The 23,809-nt window shown below is 34.8% G+C and overlaps 2 protein-coding genes across 2 annotated transcripts; both read left to right on the top strand.

Annotated features, from left to right (window-relative positions):
• Positions 1-38: 38 nt before the first annotated feature.
• On the top strand, positions 39-10,501 carry LOC145635725 (protein S-acyltransferase 24-like). The gene is made up of 13 exons (XM_081687059.1): positions 39-675; positions 3,585-3,725; positions 5,091-5,203; positions 6,000-6,079; positions 6,198-6,361; positions 7,260-7,398; positions 7,480-7,579; positions 7,746-7,803; positions 7,913-7,990; positions 8,079-8,177; positions 8,528-8,606; positions 8,708-8,856; positions 9,969-10,501. The coding sequence occupies exons 1-13, from the start codon at positions 391-393 to the stop codon at positions 10,383-10,385; spliced, it is 1,902 nt and encodes a 633-aa protein (XP_081543185.1). The 5' UTR covers positions 39-390; the 3' UTR covers positions 10,386-10,501.
• Positions 10,502-13,094: 2,593 nt separating this feature from the next.
• On the top strand, positions 13,095-23,611 carry LOC145635724 (uncharacterized). The gene is made up of 16 exons (XM_081687058.1): positions 13,095-13,250; positions 14,693-14,987; positions 15,080-15,208; positions 15,291-15,498; positions 16,518-16,664; positions 17,770-17,844; positions 18,159-18,230; positions 18,372-18,443; positions 19,238-19,309; positions 19,426-19,497; positions 20,116-20,187; positions 21,101-21,172; positions 21,274-21,417; positions 21,618-21,689; positions 22,429-22,575; positions 23,154-23,611. The coding sequence occupies exons 2-16, from the start codon at positions 14,787-14,789 to the stop codon at positions 23,336-23,338; spliced, it is 1,740 nt and encodes a 579-aa protein (XP_081543184.1). The 5' UTR covers positions 13,095-13,250; positions 14,693-14,786; the 3' UTR covers positions 23,339-23,611.
• Positions 23,612-23,809: the final 198 nt, after the last annotated feature.

Here is a 23,809-nt window from a genome sequence, read left to right as displayed (position 1 = left end):
GCTAGTTAAGAATGATAACCAAAACATGGGGTCGAATTTTATTTATAGATGTAGAGATTAATGATAACAAAAAAATGAGTAGTAGTCTAGTAGTAGCTTGATTAAATACTCTTTAATAATTAATTAAAAGAAAAAAGAAAAAAAATAATAAAAATCATTTTCAACAGGCCACCTTGGAATCGCCATCTCCATACATACTCTCTGTCCTCTCTCTCTTCATTTACCGTTTCCCCAGTCAACACGGACAACTCCTCGAAAAACCCTAGAAACCTCCTCAATCTTCGATTATACATTCATTCAATTCAATTCCTTTTCATTTCAATTGAATTCAATTATATTGTTCCAGATTCATTGGTTTCCCAGCTGATTTTGTTACAAAAATTAGCTCAAATGTCGTCGGAAATCGAAATAGTCGAAGAAGAAGTCGTCCAATCGAGAGATCGATCAATGGCGGCGGAAGCTTCATCGTCGACTTCAATGGCGGAGGAGAGAGATAATGAGGAGAGTTTGAAAAACGATGTTTATACTGCTGCGGCGTATGGTGATATGGAGAAGCTTCAGAGATTAGTGGAGAGAGAAAATTGCTCTGTTTGTGAACCTGATGCTCTTGGTTACTTTGCGTTGCAGTGGGCTGCTCTTAACAATCGTACTGCTGCTGCTCGCTACATTCTTGAGGTTCTTCAATTCAAAATTTTCTGCCATTTTTTTCAGTTTTTTTTGTTGATTTTGTTCTAGTATGTTGAATTTTTCTTTTATGTATTGAATTGAATTAGTTTTATGATTGTGATAATGTTGGAAGCAATGTGGTTGAAGGTTGTTTGTGTTTAGAAATGTTGATTTGAAGATATTGTTAGCTACTTAGCTTGAGCTTGATTTTGAATGTTGGTTAAGTTTTAGTTTTTGTGCAAGATTAGTTGCTGCATTTTTGTGAATCAGTTGAACTTCAAGACTGTTTCTTTTTTTGGATGAGTGGGAAGATATTAAGGAATTTTTGAACTGGTCCTTTATTTAGTTTATTTCGACATGTATGGGGTGTTATGGTGAAGATTGTATAGTATGTTTTTGCATTGAATAACATACTCCTAGTCCTAGGCAGGATGAATTCACCTTTAAGATTAGGTCCAATTTCGGGTGCTATATCTACCATTTGTGGTGTATTAAGGGGTATTTTAGGGGCTTGCTTATCACATAGGGGTCCATCTTTGGGAGAAGAACGCATGATTATGCTTCGATTGCTCAATAATATGGAAGGGGCTAGTGGTCAATGCGATTGAACTTTGATTGTTTATGTCATTGCACTTTTTGGAGGGCTATGAAACGAGCTAGTTTAAGTGATTGGCTGATTGCACCTGTTGGATAAAGACACCCTCTGTCTGTCCCGAAATTATAGGCACTCCTAGGAACATTTGATATCGGGGTCAAATTCAAGGAATTTAGCTGAAATATTACAGCTATCCTCTACTTTTATCATTTGTGTAAATCTCTTTACCAATGTTGCCTATTTTCTAGATTCTTATAAGAATATCATTAAGGCTACTGCTGAAATTATTAAATTACTATATTTGGAATTTAGCTAACAAACTACTCCTTCCATTTCCATAATCATAGGTTCATTGAAATCCTTGGGGGTATTCTGTGAGTACTCTGACTATAAGGTTGTTTGGGAATATTTTTGGCTAATAGTGGGGTATTTCTGGCATTAAATATCTTCTGAGAGGGAGGAAAAATCTACCTGCCCGTTGCAAGTTTCGCTTGTGATATGTGACCATACATTTGACTGACCGAAAGGGGCTTCTTCTTGCTATATTTGGACTTTACATTGGGTTTGTGCTAGTGAGATATCCTATGTCATCTCAAGGGTAAATGCTATTAAATCAATATATAGGATGGGGTCTTCACGGCGTTGGTTGAGCTGAGTAGCTAATTGTTCATTTATTACATATAATTAGGGAGTTAGGGCCTTGAGGGTGTGTTACCTGATTATTAACAATCATGCTGCTGTTAGTGACACTATCAAGGTATGTGTTATTTATAATAACTTTGCATGTTTTTGGTCCAAAATGAAGTAAACAACCGCCCATACACATTTTCAAGCGTATAAGTACTTGTGATGCAATAAAGGGTTTGGGTATCAAGGATAAGATTAAGTCTGTTTTCCCTTTTTTTTTCCTTTTTTTTTTTTTTTGTTCCTGTTCCTTTTCACCTTGTCATATTATAACTAAGATGCTTCAAGCTTGGAGGGAATTTGGTGGTATCTTGAAATTTTGTTATTATTGAGATAAGGGATTGTTCCCCACTCGGTTTTAAAAAGCGAGCCTCGGCAGGCGCGCCTCGCCTTGCTCCCTGGCTCTGGGAAATGGGCTTTAGCTAGGCGAGACTCCGTCACCTACGGAAGGCGTGCGCCTCAAAGCGCCTTTAATAAGGTGCGCCTTTGCGCCTCTAAGGAAAATAACTAAGATTTAAGTTATAAATTGAAGAAGGATGGACATTTTTTTCAAATTCGGACTACCTTAGCTTTACATATATCATTATTTAATATATTATGAATCTTTTTAATTGGTATGAAGTACAATCAAAGTAAAAAATAATTTGAAATAAATATATAAATATACGCGCCTTGCATACAAAAGGCGTGCGTCTTCCACTTGCTCCTTGGTGCACCTTTCGCCTTTTAAAACTAAGGGGTTCCCCATTGTTGGAAGATAACATAAAAGTTCCTTTTAGGATATAATTTTCAATTGTCAATTACACTAGGGAGTAGGAGATATATTCATCATGGGCCATTTTGGGTAATAAGTAAAAAGAGATTAGTACTGTATCATATTATAGGTAAATGGCTATTGATAAATTGTATGGAAATCTAAATTACAACACCTATTATAGTATACAGTCATTGTTTAGGCAATGTTTCATTGTTTCAAAATACCCAAAATTCATGATATCTCAGTGAACGTCCTTATTCTTTATGATTTTTATTTGGTGTATTGGTGTTTGTTTAGAAATTTGGGCATGTTTTAGATACCATCAGCTTATATAGCTTAGGAGGCTCTATTGCATTTCCTTTTCTGGGTTTAATTTATATGCTCAATTGTTCATGCTGGTAAGCGGTTGGGTATCCTATGTGAAACATCAGGGAGTTGTTTCTGTGTGGTGAGATGAGTTTTTGTGACTTTATTGTGTTCTTCTCATTCGTGAGAGCCTTTGTGGAGCTGTGTCGACTAGCATTTGCAGTATAAATTGGATTAAATGCTTGAAAGTGTGGATTTTCTTGTTTTCCTGTATTGGAATATTTACAGGTTTTTTTTTTTTTGGCTAATTTTGCTCCTTCAGTGTTACTTGTCACATGGCTTAATGTTGTTTTTCACAATTTATCCCAGCACTTGCAGAGTTGTGTTGGTTAGATGCTGATATATTACTTATAAGATAGGGCCATTGGAGACACTTTTAATCTGCTTTTAGGCATGGTGTAAACATTTGTTTGTTTGCTGATTATATCTGTATAAGAAGTTTTCTTTTCAAACTTTGGTCAAAATTAAACTCTTAACTAATTGCATGGTTTTTGTTGTTTCATTTTTCATCTATAGCATGGTGGAGATGTAAATGCAGCTGATCACACTGGGCAGACAGCATTGCATTGGAGTGCTGTACGGGGAGCAGTCCAGGTTGCTGAGCTTCTCTTGCAAGAGGGTGCTCGAGTTAATGCTGCTGATATGTACGGTTATCAGGTTGCCCCCTTTATCTGTATTTTTATAGAATTATGGGAGGTCATTTATTAATTTGCAAGTGAAGCTGTCTAGCAATTGGTGCAGTTATCCAAATCATATTCCTTTTATATGGAGGGGTCTTCGTCATTTGTTCCATATTCTTAGTTTAATTTTCTATAGTTTCCTTTCAAAGTATGACACACATAAACACATTCTATACTTTATGCTTACATGAGATTACTTTGACCTGTAAATGTACTTTTGTAGTTAATGTATCTGGAAGACAGGCAAATTAGTTTATAGGCATTATCATTTTTGTACCATGATTTATAAGGCTTGAAGGATATGTTAAATGAACTCGTGTACTGGATAAGTGGATAGTTTCTGTTTGATTAAATGATGGGAGTGCCAAAATATGTTTGGTTTAATATAAGAAATTTTTTTGCCCATGAGAAGTTTTGCTTTTTTGGGGGGATTTGGCAAGTAACGTCCTCCATGAATTTTCTAGGAAAAAGCTGTGTGATTGTCGACCTAACACATAGATATATTTCTACATCCCAGGAAATATATCTGTTAGTATACCATACAAGTAGTATTTCTCATGTTCAGGTTGAGTAGCATTACATGGATAACCATCCTAGTTTATTTGATTTATTGATAGAAATCTTTTGTAGCATTTTTGTTGAAGCAATGAAGCACAAGGTACATGCTGTGAATTTAGAATGATTTTTGCACAAAACTTATGTGTGAAGAGGCTGATATGTTATGTTTAATGCAAAGGTTATTTGTTTGGGAATTTTTTGAATGATTTTTGCATAAAACTTTTGTGGGTTTCTGACATATGATTTGTTTAGTGCAAAGGTTATGTTAGCTCAGTGCATGATATATTTTTCATGTACATTGAAGGACTAAGCTGAATACGTTGACCGTAGTGTAGCTAGGATGTTCACTGGTCTGTAATTGGGTTGGAGACTTTAAACTTAAATTTGTGGACTGGAGATTAAATTGGAATCCTAGTATACTGGATCTGTTTCACGTGAGTAGTTTTTGCTTGATTGTTCTACTATGAGTCTGACTGCACCATGTAGGTTATTGTGTAGCTGCAAGGGAATGTTTGTTTCTCTTTCTGTTTTCTTTACTTTTGCAGTGGTAATTTTATGATTTTGGCTAGATAACTGATAACTCAGTTTTCTGGTGATTAGCTATGGAAATTTGGTGGTACTACAAGTTTGTATTTTGTTCTAGCTGGTTATAACATTGTATTATGAATTGTATTTTTAATTAAATTTATACAAGTATATGTGTTTCACAATCAGTAGATAGGATAGAGTTTTTCTGCTTCATGCTTCAATGTTGCAACAGTAATAACTGGTGAGCTATTTGCAGACAACTCATGTTGCAGCCCAGTATGGCCAGACAGCTTTCCTTTATCATATTGTTATGAAATGGAATGCTGATCCAGATGTTCCAGATAATGATGGAAGAAGTCCTTTGCACTGGTATGAACAGAAACTTGTGCTTGAATTAGAATTGCTGCTTGTCCAAGGCTTGGTTGCATTAATTCTTTTGCTGTCAATTTTTCATTGCTTATTACGTCTGTTTGAAAGGCCAGCAAACTTCATTTCCTCAAGCACCTTTAGAGTTTAGAGTCACAAATTGACCTTTTCTTTTTTAGTACATTGAGAATAAAGTAAACCTAACTAACTTTGGCGCTCTCTCTAATTAACTTTTTTTTTTTTGTTAACAATAAGCAAAGCTACACTAGATTTCGAAGGAAGATTATTGAATTTTACTCTACTTATTGCATTTCCACATTTTCTGTTTCTGTTTCCTTTCCCCTTTTAACATAGTGGATAAACTCAAGTTATTGCTCTTAATATTTCATGTATGGCTCTAGTACCCATTCATCCCTGATTTAACATTTGTTTAATCTTGCTAGAAGAGGCTAAGTTATAAAAAATAATAAATGTATTCATTTTAAGGGGAGGGGGAGGGGGGAGGGGGGGGGGGGGGGGTTGGAATACTCACATGATAGCTGTCAATACATGATGTCTACATTTGAATTTTGTGAATGTTGCTGTATTTTCATTAACAATAAATGAGTGAAACAAGTAACAATTTGTAGTTGCATATTTGTATTGAATAAAAGGAGATTCTATGGTGTAAGATTTTGAATGTAGATGTGCGTTTTCATGTGGTTGACTTGGTATCTTAACAATGTAGTTGTTCTTTTCTCTTATGCAAATGTACTATAATATTTTTGGTGTTTGTTTTTTTGAAATCTGACAACCATAGGGCAGCATACAAAGGATTTGCTGATTCTATACGTCTTCTTCTCTTTTTAGATGCTTATCGAGGGCGGCAAGATAAGGAAGGTATAATGCTAATTTCTGATTATTTCTGTGCAGTCTGATATGAGTACATTATAGAAGCTGAATCTATGTTTAAAATTTAATTTACATGTTATTTTTGTCCTCTCTTCCTTGCATTTAGGTTGTACCCCTCTCCATTGGGCTGCCATTCGAGGGAACTTGGAGGCGTGCACAGTTTTGGTACAAGCTGGAAAGAAAGAAGATTTAATTGTGGCTGATAACACTGGACTCACTCCGGCACAATTGGCTGCTGAAAAGAATCACAGACAAGTTGCCTTTTTCCTTGTAGGTCTTGCATTCTAAACTGGTTTGCTTATTTATAAAGTGTGTTTACGTATGGGTACAGATCTTTTTGTACATTTGATATTATGTTTTTAGACTTATAGTAGCTATTGATTGCAGATGAGCCTTCTTTATCCTTTCCTGTCTGTATTAATTACCTATAGATCATTGACACTTTTTAATGATCATATTATCTTCTGTATATCATTTTTAGCTCAGGCTAGTAGGCTACTCAACGATGTGTCATATTTGGTGAACTCAACTCAGTTGTCTGTTTGTTTCTTGGACTATTGAAGAATCCTGAATCTGCTTAAATTAAGTTTAATGTAGCTTTTAGATATTGTAACCTTGACATTTGAAGCTTGAACATAGTTAAGGTGTTTATGATATCCTTCAACTCACTCGAAACACTTCCAATAAGATATCGTAGCTTTTGCAATCTGTTTGTGTCACCTTTTGTGCTGTAACTCTTTCAAAATAATTGTATCTGGCATGTTTTGCTTCTGAATATATAAATTTTGTGCAGGAATAAAAAGTTAGAATGTAAATTCATATTTTTGACATCATCCACTACCTGTTTTTCGTTAGAAGTGGCTGACAACCTAGGTATAAAATAATATAGTTGTTAAGAAAGTATCTGAACAATGGAAGAAATTACACTAGGAGAACTTAAGGTCATTTAAATCTTAAGGTCCTGCCACTTTCATATCTCTCCATGGTTTACTGACCCTCAATTCATGTTCACTGAAGTATATATAGGATCAAAGAGGGCATGCTTGTACTTAAGATCCTTTTATTGCCTCTCTTACTGTGTGCAATGATTTTGCCCCGTTTTCATTGCTGTACTTATTGCTGTATGCTAATCATCGGTTTCATGTTGCCTGGTACATTTGGTCCTCAGGGAAATGCTCGAAGGTTACTCGACAGACGTTGGGATCCAAACAGCCGGCTTGGGAAACTCTCAAAATTAGGACTTGCTCCCATGTTGTGGTTTATTATTTTGCTGCTACTCGTATTGTATGCACATTCAGTGATCTTGGGTAACTACTTCTGATCATTCAACTAAAATGTAACTCTGTGTTTGATTATATGAATTTGACAAATTTTAATGATACTTATAGATGCGAAGCTTCCAAGGTTAACAATGGGCTTTGGCCTTCTTGCATGGCTAGGTTTTTTCCTAGCTACTGCTGGATTAGTCATGTTCTATAGATGTAGCAGGTAAGCTTAGTTATCTCCATGGCTCCATTTTACTTGAGTGCTTCACGAAGTTGATCCTGTCACTTGTATACCAAGGTTTACAATTTATGATTGAGGTTTTTTTCCCCTGAGATATTTTTGTCGATGAAATCACTTTCTCACTTAGCTCATCTTGTGCTTGTTTCAGAAAGGATCCAGGTTATATCAGAATGAATGTGCATGATGCTCAAAATATGAAGGATGATGTAAGTTGAAATGTCGTATTGGAGTTTCTGCTGATGTTATATCAAAAAATTGTATTCCTCTTATGTGTTGTGTTGTAACTTGATAGTGCTTTCCTTTTCACCTCTGCAGGAACCATTGTTGAAAATTGAGATAGACAATCCTGCACTGGTGGCTGGAAACTGGTCCCAGCTGTGCACAACATGCAAGGTATAGTGAATTTTTGTATTTTGGATGCTGCTGGTCCTTGTATTACTGTGTAGTAATTTCTAATATTGTCTCTTTGCTGTGTTGATAGATAGTCAGACCTCTTCGTGCAAAACACTGCTCAACATGTGATCGTTGTGTTGAACAATTTGATCACCACTGCCCTTGGGTGTCAAATTGTATTGGCAAGGTACGCGAGCTCTGTATCCGTTTCTTCTATCATTGTACAAGTCTTGTGTTCTGTTGAGGATTTTTGTGAAGCTAACTATGAATCTGTGTTCAACTTAAATGTGTATAACTGCGTAAATATGATTGCTGTCTGAGGAAGTTACTAGTATCACATGCTATTATGTTAATGCTGACCATTCAGGATGGATTATTGATTTAGATGGTTGTGCATTTAACACGGATAATTTGGTTTACTTGTGTTTATATAAATCTGCTTTGTTTTATGCATTTCTTGACAAATTGCTCTGGTGCTGCATGTCTTGAATCAGCTGATATATATTTGAAAACTTAATCTCTGTTTTGTTGATGCAGAAAAACAAATGGGAGTTCTTCATGTTTCTTGCACTGGAAGTTTCTGCTATGATAGTTACTGGCCTAGTCACTCTTATAAGTAGGTGACTTGCTTTGTTCTGTTACTTTTACGGAGTTGTATTGACACTTGAAAATTTCTCTTTGCTGGCTTATAATCTTATTTGTTAATTCACAATACAGGGGTTGTCAGCGACCCATTGGCTCCGTCTTCTTTTGGAGCATGGCTAAATCATGCTGGTACTCATCATATTGGTGCCATATCATTTTTACTAGCTGATTTTTTCCTCTTTTTTGGGGTGGCTGTCTTAACTGTTGTCCAAGCTTCTCAGGTGTGTTTTCGAATTCTGTTCATAATGAATATCTATTGGTCTGTATTCATTGATTTCGCCAAAATGTTCTTTTAATTTTAATTTTTATTTTTGCTGCTTGTGCTCTGCAAGTACATGTCTAGTAAGTGGATGCTATTTATATCTTGTGTTGGGGTGCTGAACAAAAAGACAGGGTTGGGTGGGTGGGGGAGGGTGCATAATAATTAATTAACTGTTTCTTGATTTGTGCTTTCTGTCTAAATATCAGTAGGATTATTTGACAAAATTGCTGCTGGCTCATTTTTATATGGTGACCTTTGAATGCATATTGTAAAATTGATTTTGCTTCACCACATTTAATTCCAAAATAGTTGTCTGGTGAGGCACATTAATGCTTTTGAGTAGTATAGAGAGTCATATTCATAATTTAACTCTATAAATTTTACTATCTATCATTATGGATAGAATTCAGCTTGTGGAGAGGCATTTCATTGTGAGGTCAGCAAAATCATTGGTCGAGAATTCTTCATACTTAGAAAGACATTGAAGATTTTAAGGAGCTTGTAGTAGATATTTTGATATTTTCTCCAGGATTGTTGCATGACATCTCTAAAAGGCTAAAACAAGGTGGAATCGTTATAGCCTGTGTTCACAACATTCTTAAGCAAACTAGTACTAGATATTGAGCACTAAACACAATCACACTAGTGCACAACAGACAACAATTCGGGTGTCACTTGGCTTGTTTAACAGTTCTTAGAATATGGTACTTGCCTGTGTGGTTTTCACTTTTCGTGTCTTAGATCTTACATGAGATTTTTTTTCTTCAGATTATCAAATGTTTGATTTTGAATGACTATAAAGCCATTATCTGTGGCTGTGTTCTGTTGTTTCTTGGTTCTCCTTTCAACCTTAATCTAATCTAATCGAAAATTGCCATAGTTGGATTGTTACATCTCTTCAGTATCTGCAGCTAAATCCATTTCATTTCATATGGCTTCTTTGGCAATTGTGCTACTCCACACCTTCGCTTTGTTGATCTTCTAACAATATCCACTAGCCTACATTTAGTTGGTCTCAAGATGGTATTATCCTCCTATCTATGCATGACTTCCTCTTCTTTTCTCCTGCAGATATCTCGTAATATAACAACAAATGAAATGGCAAATGTAATGCGTTACAGCTATCTGAAAGGTCCGGGTGGTCGATTTAGAAATCCCTTTGATCATGGGGCTAGGAAAAATTGTTCAGATTTTTTGATTAATGGTTACAATGAAGATGTGGAGCGTATTGAAGAATCAGGTCATGAAGGAGAAATCGGGATGGTGCAAATGGGATGCAACCCAAACATGCCAAATGGGGTAGTGCATCCTCATCAAACCAATGGCAATGGCCATGTTGCTATTAATGTCGATCCTAAGAATTCAGATACTGGGCATGGTCATTCTCAATGTAATCATCATCATAGTCATGGAAGAACAAATGGTGCTCCCCTAGGCTTGGGTTTGGGTCTCGGTAAAAGCAGTTCTCGATCCATAACTGCATTGTAACACTTGGCTAGTTCAAAGCCTATTGTTTACTTGTGTGTATATGTCTGTAAACATTACAGCAAAATTTATTATTCACAATTGAGTATTATCACATCCTCATTTATCCTTTTGATTCAGGCACTGGTAGTTCTCATTCGTTTCAATTTTCCACATTTCGCCTTTTAAGAATATTTAAAGTTGTTGCAGCCATTTAACGTCGTGTAGTTGCTGTTTTTTTTTTTTTTTTTTTTTTTTTTTGGTGAGACCAGGATATTATTACATGAAGTTTTTCGGTGTGAACTTCATGGACATGGAAAAAAGAGGTTTTCTTTGGCTTGTAAAATCCTCCAAGGATCAATTATATTTCCACGGGATAAATAATGAAATTTTCACACATTTTACACCAAGGAACAATTTTGCACTCAATTGCATTTGCGTTAGTTGGTTTGGTGGTTATTACTTTTTATAATGTTAGTGCTTTCGTATAGTGAATAACTGACATAAAAGTCATTGGTGTGTCTTGTAAGTTGTAAACTCTGGTTGTAGTCGTTGTCCTCCTCAACCCACAGAAAGAGACTTGTCACATTCAAGTTGTTTAATATTCCGTAAGTCGTGGATGTCAATTAACTTAACTGATAAATAATACAACAAACACGGTTTTAATTCAAATACGTACGAGAATTAAAATTAGTCATTCATGATCAATGAGAATGAGATGATGTCTTAGCCCTCATTTTGGTAATTATTTTGACTTAGATTGGACAAAATAAGTTGTGATGTAGTGTAAAAGAATACAAAAGTTATGCTAAAGTGCTTCATAACAGTTCTTTTACAATGGATATAGTTCACACAGAATTAGTCAAATAGACAAATAGTACAAAACCTTAATACAGTACAAATATGTTTAATCTTTTATGATGATAATTTGAATATATCTTGATTAGATATTGGAAATTTCCTTGAAGATGTGATGTTGACAATGTTCTACATGAATAACATGATGGTCCACTTGAATTAAGAGTATTACAAAGCCAATTGCAATTGGATATTTATGATATTTGACCATTGGTACGTTGCTATGAACCTAATTAGAACTATTTGGGTACCTCTTTGAAAGGTAATTTGGAGTAACAATAATAAAAAGGTAATACTGTAATAGCTAGATACATCATATTTCGGTATAATAGTCAACAGTATTATCTAGTATTTTCTCCATCATCTTAATTTCGATATTTTCAAAGCATAATGTCAATAATTCCCTTTGATCCTGTTTGGTCTTCCCATTTACGATCTTTATGTGTTAAACAAAGTCCAACTAAGAACAAATAAGATAATTTTTGGCAATTTAGGTTAGTATCTTCTTAGTTTTGCCTTAGGGCTAAAACAAGGTAATGCAAAGCCTCGAAAGGCAATTAAGACAACGCAAGGCCAAGCCAAGGGCAACATAAGGCATATGAAAGCATCATGAGACGTGATAACATATGGTAGGCCAAAGCATGAATGAGATGATTCTAAGCACCAACTTTGTCTATCGGGATGCTCTTGGAACCTCAAAATAACATCGATGCTTAATCTTGTCGGGTGCAAGAATGTGTTCTCCATAATCAAACATTGAAGGCTATATAATACACAAAATCGGACCAATTCCAAATGTTTTGGGACCTGAGAATTCTTTGGATTGTAGGGGATGTATCCCAGTCCCATATGACGTTGTATGGAAACACATAGACCAATAATAGTTATTCACATAAAGGCTTATGGCACTTAAATTGAAAAAAAAGAGTTATACCTATAAATGACAACTTGACAATTTAAAAGACAAAGTGAACTATTCAAATTACCTAAATATTTCCTTGTGTTGTGGAGTCTAAAATACTATGCCCTATACATTTGTACTCCATAAGTTCATACTAATGCAATACTAGGGTCTGTTAACATTTACTGAATTGAAATAAGCTGAACTAAATTGAATTGATTGGAGCTGAATTGAACTTTTATGAGAGAAGGAAATTTGGAAATGAACTGAATTGAACTAAATTGAAATTAAGCTGAAGTGAACAGACCCATAAGCTAAAAAGGATGTCCTTAAAAATTTTAAATAGATATAAAGGGACGTTATTCACAATATGTTTATAAATTAGTATTCATACAACTCACTACAAAATACTTCGTAGATAATAAGTTAAGTACTCGTATAATCATTATCCATTTAAAAATCTTCCTACTTCATATAAATGCTTCTACGGAGTATAAAATAGTCTCGACGGAATCACAATCTATGGTACAAAACTACAAATTAAAAATTTCTTCTACTGAATAAATATTGATGGCTACGAGTACTACTTTTGCACTTGCGTGCAAGTATGCAACCTATGATTCCACAAACCGTTTTCCAAAACGTTAATCTCAAAAAACAATCTTACAAATTACGGAGTACAATATCGTATTATTAATATTATCACCCCTAAATAAATTAATTAAGAATAATCTCATTAATAATTTCAATCAAAAGAAAAAAATCACTGACAAGATTACAGATAAATACAAATATTTAATACACTTATTTACCAGATAAAGTGGAAGCAAAGTAGGACCCACATCAGCCCCTTAGCTATTTATCTTCCTTATCCATTACGACTTCCCACCGAACGACTACAACCGTCCACGTGTCGTACATCTGTAGCTTCGGAAACTAGGCTCGGACTCACCAGCTTTCTTCCACAACATTTCACAGTCGTAACTTGTTACTTCTTCTTGTTCTTCCATCTTCGTGTCATCATCATCTCCATCTTCATCATCATCAATTTTCTCTCTCCTCTTTTTTTCTTCACTCTTTTACTTGATCATCTTCAACAATTTTTTATCATCAATTTTCAATTTTGCAAGGTATTCTTTTTAATTTCTTTTTTGTATTGAATTTCTTAATTTTGGCATTGAATTATGTTTTAATTAGCTGATCATTTAGGGTTTATCTGAGATTTTTTTTTTTTTTTTTGTTGGGTTTATTTTGGGATGATTATGAAGATTATTATAATTAAGTTTTTTTTGTCAATCATTTATTTTTTTCAAAATTATGGAAAAAAAATATATAATTTGGTGTTAATCATCAATATTTGACAGTTTAGGGGATATAATTTCTGCGATAATCAGATATATCGGTAAAGTGATGATCTTTATTAATTTATATGTGCTTGTTTTGTTGTATTTGTTTGAATATGTATGTCATCTATAGTCGATATCAACTAGCTTAGTTGGTACGGACTTGAAAATTGGTACCTAAGACCGGATCAAATTTAGTCTATGTTATATTGTTATATAAAAAAATTAACTATGTGCGAGTAAAGTAAAGTTACTTATAAGTTAGTTTATTTTGTGAATGTGGTTTTTTGAATGAACATTGGGAGCTCATGCTTTCATTTTATATCTTTCAGTCTGATATTATCTGTGGAAGTTTTTAATTCTAGGTACATTGTGTTAATATAAAGACATAGTATAAAATCAAAAACTTTTTAAGATGAAATGTTATCTCTTTTTAAATTGCCAAATTGGGTAGTTAAGGTATTTTTTTGTGATCGTCTTCAATGACTGATTGACTGTTACATTAGGTGGTTCACATAGTTGATTCGACTTTGTAGAAAAGAAGATTAAAGGGATCAGTCCATGGTTTCTTTGTTCTTTTTCTTGTTTAGCTTCCTACTTTAAATGTTTTTTGAATCGAGTAACTTTTTTTTGGGTGTTGCTATGAGTAACTTAAAGGGTTATGTATAAGCTTTGAGTATTTTCTAAAGTAGTTGTGATTTTGGAATTACTGACAAAATACGTGTGGATCAATTTTTAATAATGTTTAATAGTTCTACTCTGAGCTTCTTATACATGACCCTAAGCATTATGTGTAGATTGATATTCTTAATGTTTAATGTTTCTACTCTGAGCTTCTTATACATGTCCCTAAGCATTTTTCCTTACAAATTGTGTGTATCTTTATGTTATTAATGTTTGATATTTCTACTCTTAAGCTTCTTATACATGGCCTAAATATTTTCCCCTTTTTTGTTCGAGTCCAAGAATTTATGATGCTTGTATTTGTTATATTGAGACTTTTAGAAGTGATTAGGTCCATAGTGTCTGCTAATATGATCTATATGAATTATTTAAACTTATAGTTTGTCAATTTTAGTGAAGAGATATGGTGCTTGAGAAAATTCCTTGGCAATCAAATCTTGACGATTTTATTTATTTATTTATTTTGTTTCATTCTGCATGCTATTTGATTGTTTTACTATGGCTGATGGAAGTTTCTGATTTTCTGTTGGTTACTTTGGTGACAGGGTCAACAAGATATTTAGGTGTACATGGGGTTTTCATATTTTCTCCAAAAATTCTTAGCTCCATTTGAAGCTTTTTAGAAATATTGTTGCTGCAATGGGTGGGGTTTGTTCGAGGAAGAGGGGTAACCAGGTCAATGAAGACGGTGTGCGCATAGGGGTCAATAGAAGATACAGTAAAAATGGGAGTTCAAAATGGTTACTGGGCACCCCATTCTTTAGGACAACATCAGGATGTCAGCCAGAGGGTGCCAGTTGCCCATCTTTGATGGAGCTATGCGTTCATAAAGCCTGTCAGGTAGCTGTGATTTTTGTTTTATGCATGTCTGTCTTCTACATTTTGTATGTTATCTGTCAAAGTTATATAGATTATAATATGTATATGTACAGGATATCGATAAATACAAGTCATTTTCAGTGCTTCCAAGAGATATAAGTCAGCAAATATTTGATGAATTAGTCCGCTCACATCGCTTAACTGATGTTTCACTTGAAGCTTTCCGTGACTGTGCTCTCGAGGTCTGGCTCAACTGACATTACCGTGATTTGGTTGTATGGATCCCTATAGTTAATTTTACCGACTGTGTTTTAATATTGATAGGATATTTGCTTGGGAGACTATCCTGGAGTTGACGACAGTTGGGTTGACGTTGTCTCTTCTCAAGGCTCCTCTTTACTCTCTGTTGATCTTTCTGGTTCCGATGTGACAGATTCTGGGTTGGCTCTCCTGAAAAGTTGCTCCAATCTTCAAGCTTTGGCTTTCAATTACTGTGATCATATTTCAGCAAATGGCCTGAGGCATTTCAGTGGTAAATTTTTAAGTTGCTTTGTGGTAATTATGAATTTTCTGATAGTTTACTTCTAGGTTGTGCTCATTTATGATCTCTACATATCATCGGTTTATCTTCCAGTATCCATAACATTGCTGCTATCTTATTTTTTTGGTCACATTCTTTATGGTCTCAGTTATTTTCTGACTTTTCACTCTTTTATCTGGGTGAGGGGTGGAGAATAAATGGTTGCTGCTGCCTGATACCAACCCCCTCCCCCCCCCCCCCCCCCCCCCCCCCCCCCCCCAAATCCCCTTATTGTTTGCACCATTTGACCCAAAAAGCTCCCCAGAGAAATTGGGCCCATGGTGCAAACAAAAAGGGATTGAGGGAGTAGAAATTTGTGAGAGTAAAATGGTAAAGTTCAAATTATTTGTGTGAATAGACAAAACATACTGTTTTCCCATCTTCATTAGGCTGTATCTTTTTTGTGGTACATCAACATAACTAGGTAATGTGGCTTAAAAATGGAAGTTATAATATGGTAGTATGAGTTATGTTTTGAAGTATCAGTATTTTTGCAAATTTGTTATTTGCATTTTCTAGATATTTTCTGGATGATGTAAAATAAAGACATGTATCTGGATAGGTCAAGAACTCAGGATGGTATAAGTATCAACTTCATGAAGAGAGCGGAAATGATTTTCATGTGTGTTCTCTATAGGCAAATTTTGATTTTCTGCTTGTAAGGTTTTTCAAACTAGGGATAGGTTCATTTATGGTTAACTTTAGTCCCTCAAAAACAGTCTTCCTTGATTTTGTGTACTTATTTACAGGTCATCTTTTTGTTGGCTAAATTTTTCCCTACATGACACTAAAAATCCCTTTCTTTGGTGGTTCTTTTACAAATAGAGAGGTTGGGGGTAAGAGAGGGGAGGGGGGGAGTTGAGGGTGAATGGTAAAGGGTATGGTTTACAGAATTTTTGAGTTGCGTCAGCATGGTTTATATGCTATCTTTTGCTTTTTGACCGGAAACTGATGAACTTATTGTTTTTCAGGGCTTTCAAACCTTTCTTCTTTGAGTTTAAGGAGGAGTTATGCTGTGACCGTTGAAGGAATGCGTGCCTTCTCAAGCTTAGTCAACTTGCTTGAATTGGATCTTGAGAGATGTTCTGGGATTCATGGCGGTTTTGTTTATCTTAAAGGTTAGTTTCCTGGTATATCCTTACCTGTGTCAAATTTTCATGATGATGTTTCATGGAGGAGAATGTGTCTTGACTTCATTTGGGTAGCTTTTGTTGACTTGAAACGCCAAGATGCATAGCACTCTAGGTCTCTAGGTAATCGACTCTATGGCTATTGTCCATGCAATATTGCTGAACCAACACTAAGACGTTTGAGGATTAAGAGGCATGCCTAGATACATCATACAGTAGCCTTTATGGCAAATGTGATCATGAATTTAAGTTCATTTTATGCTTCTTTTGTACTTAATCACTTGCAATGTTTTGACTTCTATGCTTGCCAATACAATACTTCAACCATTAATATATGTAAGAATATATATAGTTAAAATCACAAACAAGATGGTATTTTGAATTTTTATGCTGAGACTAAATCCAACAACCTTTTGCATAATAGCATTTGTCAAAATTAATTTTGGTAACAACAAAAGTCAAAATATTGCGATTATTGATGAACCGAGGAAGTATGGTGCTCTATAGATGCTGCATCAAGCCATCAAGTATAAACAGTAATTATTGCTTATTTACAAGATACATATTCTGGATAAGTCTTTTTTGCCTGACAGAGTATACTTTTAAATTGTGAAAATGCATTTCTTTCTTCGCTTGGCGCTTTTTCTACTGTGGTACGCCTTTGCTTATACGTCATGACCTAGGCTCCAAGGCGGCCATCTCCTTGGCATGCTTCTTTGCCTTTTAAAACTTGATTTATTACATTACTATAAATGTATATAGTTCTTACTTTGGCGGCCTGCTATGTCATGTTATACTGAGATCTATACCTGGAAACTCTGAGTTATTTTACATTTTGTTTCTGACTTGACACCAATCAGGTCAAGATTTTTTTTCATTAAATTGGTGCGCACATGATGAGCAGTCTTATTCTGTCCTTTATACTTTGTGTGTGTGTGTGTGTAAAGCAGTGGGACTTAGGCTCTTATTGGGGCTGGGATAATAATCTTGGTTGTGATTCTTAAGAAATATTTTTTTTTTCTTCATGCAAGCTATATTTTACTCTGTACTCTTCTACAATACCTCTGAACTTTTATGTTTAATATACTTGTAGGTCTCAAGAAGCTCAAGTCTCTTAACATTAGGTATTGTAAATGTGTCACAGACTCAGATATGGAGGCAATTTCAGGTGAGTTATTTCCTTTTTTCCATGTTCATTGGCTCTATAGGCATCAACTTGTCATGTATGTACTCTTGCAATCAACATTTGTGAAAACATTCTCAATAATAGCTGCTTCTAAACCCATATTATTGTCCAGTACCTCTCATGGACCAATTTAACATATCTTAGTCAATGATGTAACAAAAATGTGTATATTTGGTATAGCTAATTGTTAAGCTGTGACTATTTTTTTGTCAAAATGATTGCACATGTTTGCACTTTGGTTTAAGCTAGATTGATTTACTTTTTTTTCTCCTGCATTCTTTCTTATGGTACTCCAGAATTTACAAACTTGAGGGAGCTGCAAGTTTCTTGCAGCAGTATCACTGATGCTGGTGTTTCTTATTTGAAAGGTAGGCACCTTCCTAACCAATTTAAATTTCTGAGTCTGTCAGCTAATTTTCTAGATTCTTTCACGTGAGTTATAATTTCAACTTTATATATTTTTTTTCTCCCTTTAATGTGCTGATGGAGCCAACTTCTTTTGGTGTCAGGATTGCAAAATCTTATATTGTTGAACTTAGAAGGTTGCCAGCTTAGTGCTGCATGTTTGGACTCCATTTCAGGTTATTTATTAGTACCCACCATTTTTATTTTCATATTCTGAAACTCAATGCTCCATCCGCATCATTATGTTTTCTTGTTTTACTATTTGCACAGTTTTCATTGTAGACCTTTAAGCATAAACATCTTTAAACATGTAATATAAAAATACTTGAAGTACTAGGTAGTTTTCATGGATTTGGTGCTAAATTTGTTCTTTTTGTACCTACTAACGGTAATTATGGAGCAGTGGCAGTAATTGCTGATTATTTTACACTGGTGTTTCAAGCGGCGGCTATGTAATGGTTATTTTGCAGAATTATTGAAAGTTAATTCTGTATAACTTCATACAAAGACAAATTAAACAAGATCCCAATAGTGTAATTTTTTCTTATATATTTATCATGAAAGTATTAGATTAGATCCCATTTGCACTATAATCTATATAGATTCGAACGAGGACAACAGAAAGGATCGGAAGTAGTACTAACAAGAATTCCCATCTCCGAGGCTTTTAAATTGTATTGTGGGCTTGGCAGGATCTGGTCTGCAAACCCTAGAAGCTTATTACTTGTTAATTTTCAGCAGTGAATCAATGATGAAATGAGAAAGGGAAAAGAAATAAGTTCTACCTTCCTCTTATAGAATTGTGTATCACTAAATATTTGAATTTTAGAAAGGAAAATTTTTGCTTTCCCTTTTTTTGTTAAATAATGTTTTTAACTTGATTATATGGCAAACGTATGAGCGAAAAACATTTTAGATTGAATTGTTCATTGAAGGTCCTCATCCCTCTAATTTATTTTTGCTGATGCAGCTCTTGTAGCTTTGTCATACTTGAACCTTAGCAGGTGCGGCCTGTCTGATCATGGTTTTGACAAGCTCTCAGGTCAGTTCTATTGAGGTTTTATTAATTGATAATACCAATGCTATGTAATTTCCTCTAAAATTTGCTCTTTTTTTATGCCACCTCTAAATTTGGATCCTTGATTACCCATTTTACAGGACTTAAGAACTTGAAGGTGTTCAATCTGGCCTTCAACAATATAACAGATGCATGTTTGGTTCATCTCAAAGGTTTAATTGCTTCTTCACTTTCTCCCCCTTTTGTGTCATTCTCTATGTGTGTACTTGAACTGATGAGTGTAATAGGTTCTTTTTAATTTCTGCCAGTGAATGAATGGAGGCTGTGTCATTTGATTGGCCCTTACTTAAATTAGTTTGTTTCACCAAAAAAAAAAAAAAAAAAAAAAAAAAAAAAAAAAAAAAAACCTTGGTTCTACCCTATGTAAACTTCTGAGAGGACATGTATTTAAACGATTAATGGTCTTGAATTACCCTATAACCAATAGTAATAAAAATACGCTACTTTCTCGCTCTCCTTCAAGGAAAAGATTGTCAATAAACATGATAAATTTTCTTAGTTAACTTGAAAATACCTTAAGACCTTTAGTTTGGTTCTCAAAAAAGCAGAATTCCAATTTTGTTAAACTTGTTGCTAAATTAACATCTCAGACTTCTGCATCCTCACTTCTTTATCAGATTTTGCATACTTTCTTGAATAAATCTTAGCACTTATGCAGGAAGGTTTTCATATATGGCAAATTATAAAGCATTATACTTGTTAATTTGAAGGGTTAGCGACTTGCATGAATGCTCAGGTTGTTTCTTTCTTCCTTTATTGCATGATTTCAGGTTTATCAAATTTGGAAACCTTGAACTTAGACTCCTGTAGGATTGGTGATGAAGGACTTGCTAACCTGACAGGTTTGTTCTTTAACCTAACTCTCCCTTGTTCTTTCACCTATAATCTGTCTTGATGTTCACTTGGTTATTTTTAAAATGGTCATTTAAATATCAATTTATTTAAAGTTGCTGTACTAATGCTTGTGGAAGAATTTGCTATATTTAACTTATCTTAGGCATCATTAATGGCAGAAAATAGGAAGAAGATGGTTCCCCTTATTAATAAACTGAAATACAGCATTTGTATAGGATGATTCCACTTTCAAGAGGTGGATAACCTCCCAATTTGTTTTCTAAGCTAACCCAAAAATACTCATCTATATTTAACATAAGAAATCTCTCTAATTATATATTGAGCTCTTCCTCTAACTAGATAGGTTATTACCCAAATGACATAATACAACTACTTAAATTTCCCCTCCCCTAATATCAATTCATAGCAGAATTTCGCTCTTAAACAAGCTTGTCTGTTTAAGTGAGTATTGTATTCTTGCATGTTAATATCTTAGCTTGCTTATGAAATTTTTTAATGAATCTACTATTAAACCCACCCTTTGTGGCTTGTAATTTTGGCTTTATGACTCATTTTATAGCTGATGGCAAATTAATGGGTTGAGATTCAATTACATTTTGTTTTAGGATTATGCTCTCTGTGTCCTTTATAGTGGTATGTCTATGCCAATGAGGCCCATTTTCCATTTGCAAATGTTTTGCTTCTTTGGTTTCTGATAATTGGCTGCTTACTATGAAGTCCAATATCTTCTCTTTCTTTCTTTCTGTTTTTTGCAACTAATTGATTTTATTAACTTGGAATGCTTGAAGATTCAGTGCCAGTGGCTATGGCTAAAGTTAGGGCTTATATTAATGATCTTTAGATCTTGTATGTTGCATTTGGGAGCATTTGGATGCTAAACATTGTGATTCTTCTGAATAGGACTTTTGCTGCTGAAACATTTGGAGTTATCAGATACTGAAGTTGGAAGCAATGGCCTGCGGTATCTGAGTGGTAAGACATCATTCTTGTGTCATTATTGGCAGCTTTTTGGGGAATGTTTTTTCTAGACTTCTATTGATAAGAACCGACTTGAATCTTTTTCAAACTTGTAGGCCTGGTGAATCTTGAGAGCATAAATTTGTCATTTACCTTGGTTACTGATGCTGGTCTGAAGAAGCTGTCGGGTTTAAGTTCTCTGAAATCACTAAACCTTGATGCTCGCCAAATCACTGATGTTGGGTTAGCTGCTCTGACAAGTAAGCAATTTGTGTGCATTAACAAATGTATTGCTTCAAAAAATATGATACGGAGTAGTATTTTATTACTCAGCTTGCTTCAACTGTGAGCCACTTGGCATATTAGAAGTTACTACATACATTTATATGTGGAATTGTATGTCAAAAAGTTTTATTCTGTATCAAAAGTTATATGTGGAGTCTTGTATATAATGTTGCAGGTCTGGAAGGCTTGACTCATTTAGATCTTTTTGGGGCACGAATTACAGACTCAGGGACTCAATATTTGCGCTGTAAGTCATGCCAACTTGCTTTTGTTATACTGTTTTGTACTGATTTATGACAGCAACATTAATATTATCCTGAATCCTGATCTTTAAAGAAGGTTCTGTCCATTACAGGATTGTTCTTTCTTTTTGGGAAATTACGCTAATCCACTAATCCACTAAATCCACTTGTCAATAATTACACTATTCTTGTATACTAGAAAAAATCCATCCTCTTGTCATGAATAGAAACTCACATCTTGCTCTGCATGTGGGTTTCTGATGTTTTAACATCTCATCTAAGCTCTCTCTCATGCTGAACTGATTTTACGAGTTTTCCAGTGCTTGTGAATTCATGCTGTATAATTGGCAGTATCAATTATATTCGATCTCTTGTGTTGTGTTCTGTACATACATTGGTATAAAAATCTGTTGACTTCACTCCCACCCTTGCTCACTCCCCATACTCGGGGAAGTGAAAGCTGACCCAACTTACTGGGACTGGCCCGAGTGGAGACAATGGGGAGTTTGCCTGTTTTCCTCCTCCTACCCAGCTACCCTAATCCTTGGCCTCAATCTAATAGTGTGGGCTAGAAGAAAAACGGTGTGTGCTAGCATGATGGTCTATTGAGAGGGGATTCTGTGTGTGTGTGTGTGTGTGTTGGGGGAAAGGGGTAATTAACTAATTACTGTCAAAAAAACAAAAAAATCTTTTGGTATAGATAAAATCCTGTTGAAATACCTTAAATTTTTGTTGCTGTTGCAGGCTTCAAGAACCTCCTGTCACTTGAAATATGCGGTGGAGGCTTGACGGATGCTGGTATGAAGAACATTAAAGATCTTACTTCTCTTACGCTGCTGAATTTGTCTCAAAACGGCAACCTCACTGACAAGGCCCTGGAAATGGTTTCTGGTACGTCTTTACTTTTCTACATAGGTTTGATGGTAATTGCACTTTAGGTTTGACTTAAATTAAAATTAAATCCAAATGTGATCATAATACTTGTATAATTTTAAAGCATGCATAATGGTTGGTTTGTGTATCCTTGTTTTGACTTTCTTATGCTAGTTAAAGGGGTGAGCCATCCACTTATCCTGCCAACTTTTCACCAAAGCCTCCATTGTTCCATCAAATCTATGTGCTTCCCTTTAATTAATTAATGTTGGGATGGCATAGTGAGTAATTCAATCATAAATCAATGCAATACTTTTTTTAGACTCCATACTGTATGTGGCTATGTGCGTGACTACTAACTGCATATGGAGGGAATATCTTAAAACGAAAATCTACCCGCGCATTTTGTAGGATGTTAAATTTTGTATAACACTGTGTTGTAATCGTTTCCCTGAATCTCTTCCCCTCCCACGCACACTTTATTGCTAATTAAGTTAACCAGAATCCGGTGCAATATGCATATGATAAACTGATATGGAAGCTGGATGTTGTTACCCTTGTTGGGTCTACTCATATCTTCTTGTTCATTGGTGTAGGATTAACAGCATTGGTATCTTTGAACGTCTCAAATTCTCGTATAACTAATGATGGCCTGCAACACTTGAAGCCGTTGAAGAACTTGCGTTCATTGACACTAGAGTCGTGCAAGGTAACTGCATCTGAGATAAGGAAGCTGCAGTCCTCCGCCCTTCCTAATCTGGTCAGCTTTCGCCCCGAATAAGATCAGCTGCAACTGTAAATAGTCCATTTCTGTCGTCTTTTCTGGCATTGTACATATAATGGGGGGAAATAAATACGCTTTTAAGTTAAGATTTAAATTAAGAAATGGAGTGAGATCTTGAAAAGTAACTTTGATGGATCATTGTAAATAGCTTTGATTTTTCTGAACTAGTGATTACAAGTCGTGCAATCTAAACTCTGTATATAATGCTTTCACTACATAAATGGAAATTGTATCTTTTTAATTATGGTACAAAACTATGAATTTATTGAAGTTTAAGTTTCAATCTTCAGTTGATAATTTTTAAGATAGTACAATCACCCCTGTATTTTAATATACTAACTAGCATAGTGCCCGTGCGATGCACGACTTATAAATCTTATTACTTATGTTCATTTCACAAAATTTTAAGATAAAATAATTTAATGAGTAATAATGAATTTACTTATATGTCTTAATCATGCATTTTTA

The sequence above is a fragment of the Chenopodium album genome, chromosome 6 (assembly GCF_948465745.1).
Source record: "Chenopodium album chromosome 6, dcCheAlbu1.1, whole genome shotgun sequence".
In the NCBI taxonomy this organism is placed as follows: domain Eukaryota; kingdom Viridiplantae; phylum Streptophyta; class Magnoliopsida; order Caryophyllales; family Amaranthaceae; genus Chenopodium; species Chenopodium album.
Note: the sequence above shows the minus strand (reverse complement) of the source record. Positions and strands in the feature narration are given on the sequence as shown.

What these genes read in the sequence shown, in the direction of transcription:
- LOC145635724 (XM_081687058.1), top strand. Translation starts at nt 14,787, where the DNA reads ATGGGTGGGGTTTGTTCGAGGAAGAGGGGTAACCAGGTCAATGAAGAC. An exon ending in ATGTTTGGACTCCATTTCAG is followed by an intron (nt 18,444 to 19,237) that starts GTTATTTATTAG and finishes TTGCTGATGCAG; the next exon opens with CTCTTGTAGCTTTGTCATAC. An exon ending in TGGTTTTGACAAGCTCTCAG is followed by an intron (nt 19,310 to 19,425) that starts GTCAGTTCTATT and finishes CCCATTTTACAG; the next exon opens with GACTTAAGAACTTGAAGGTG.
- LOC145635725 (XM_081687059.1), top strand. Translation starts at nt 391, where the DNA reads ATGTCGTCGGAAATCGAAATAGTCGAAGAAGAAGTCGTCCAATCGAGA. An exon ending in CTGCTCGCTACATTCTTGAG is followed by an intron (nt 676 to 3,584) that starts GTTCTTCAATTC and finishes TTTCATCTATAG; the next exon opens with CATGGTGGAGATGTAAATGC. An exon ending in GACAAGTTGCCTTTTTCCTT is followed by an intron (nt 6,362 to 7,259) that starts GTAGGTCTTGCA and finishes TTTGGTCCTCAG; the next exon opens with GGAAATGCTCGAAGGTTACT.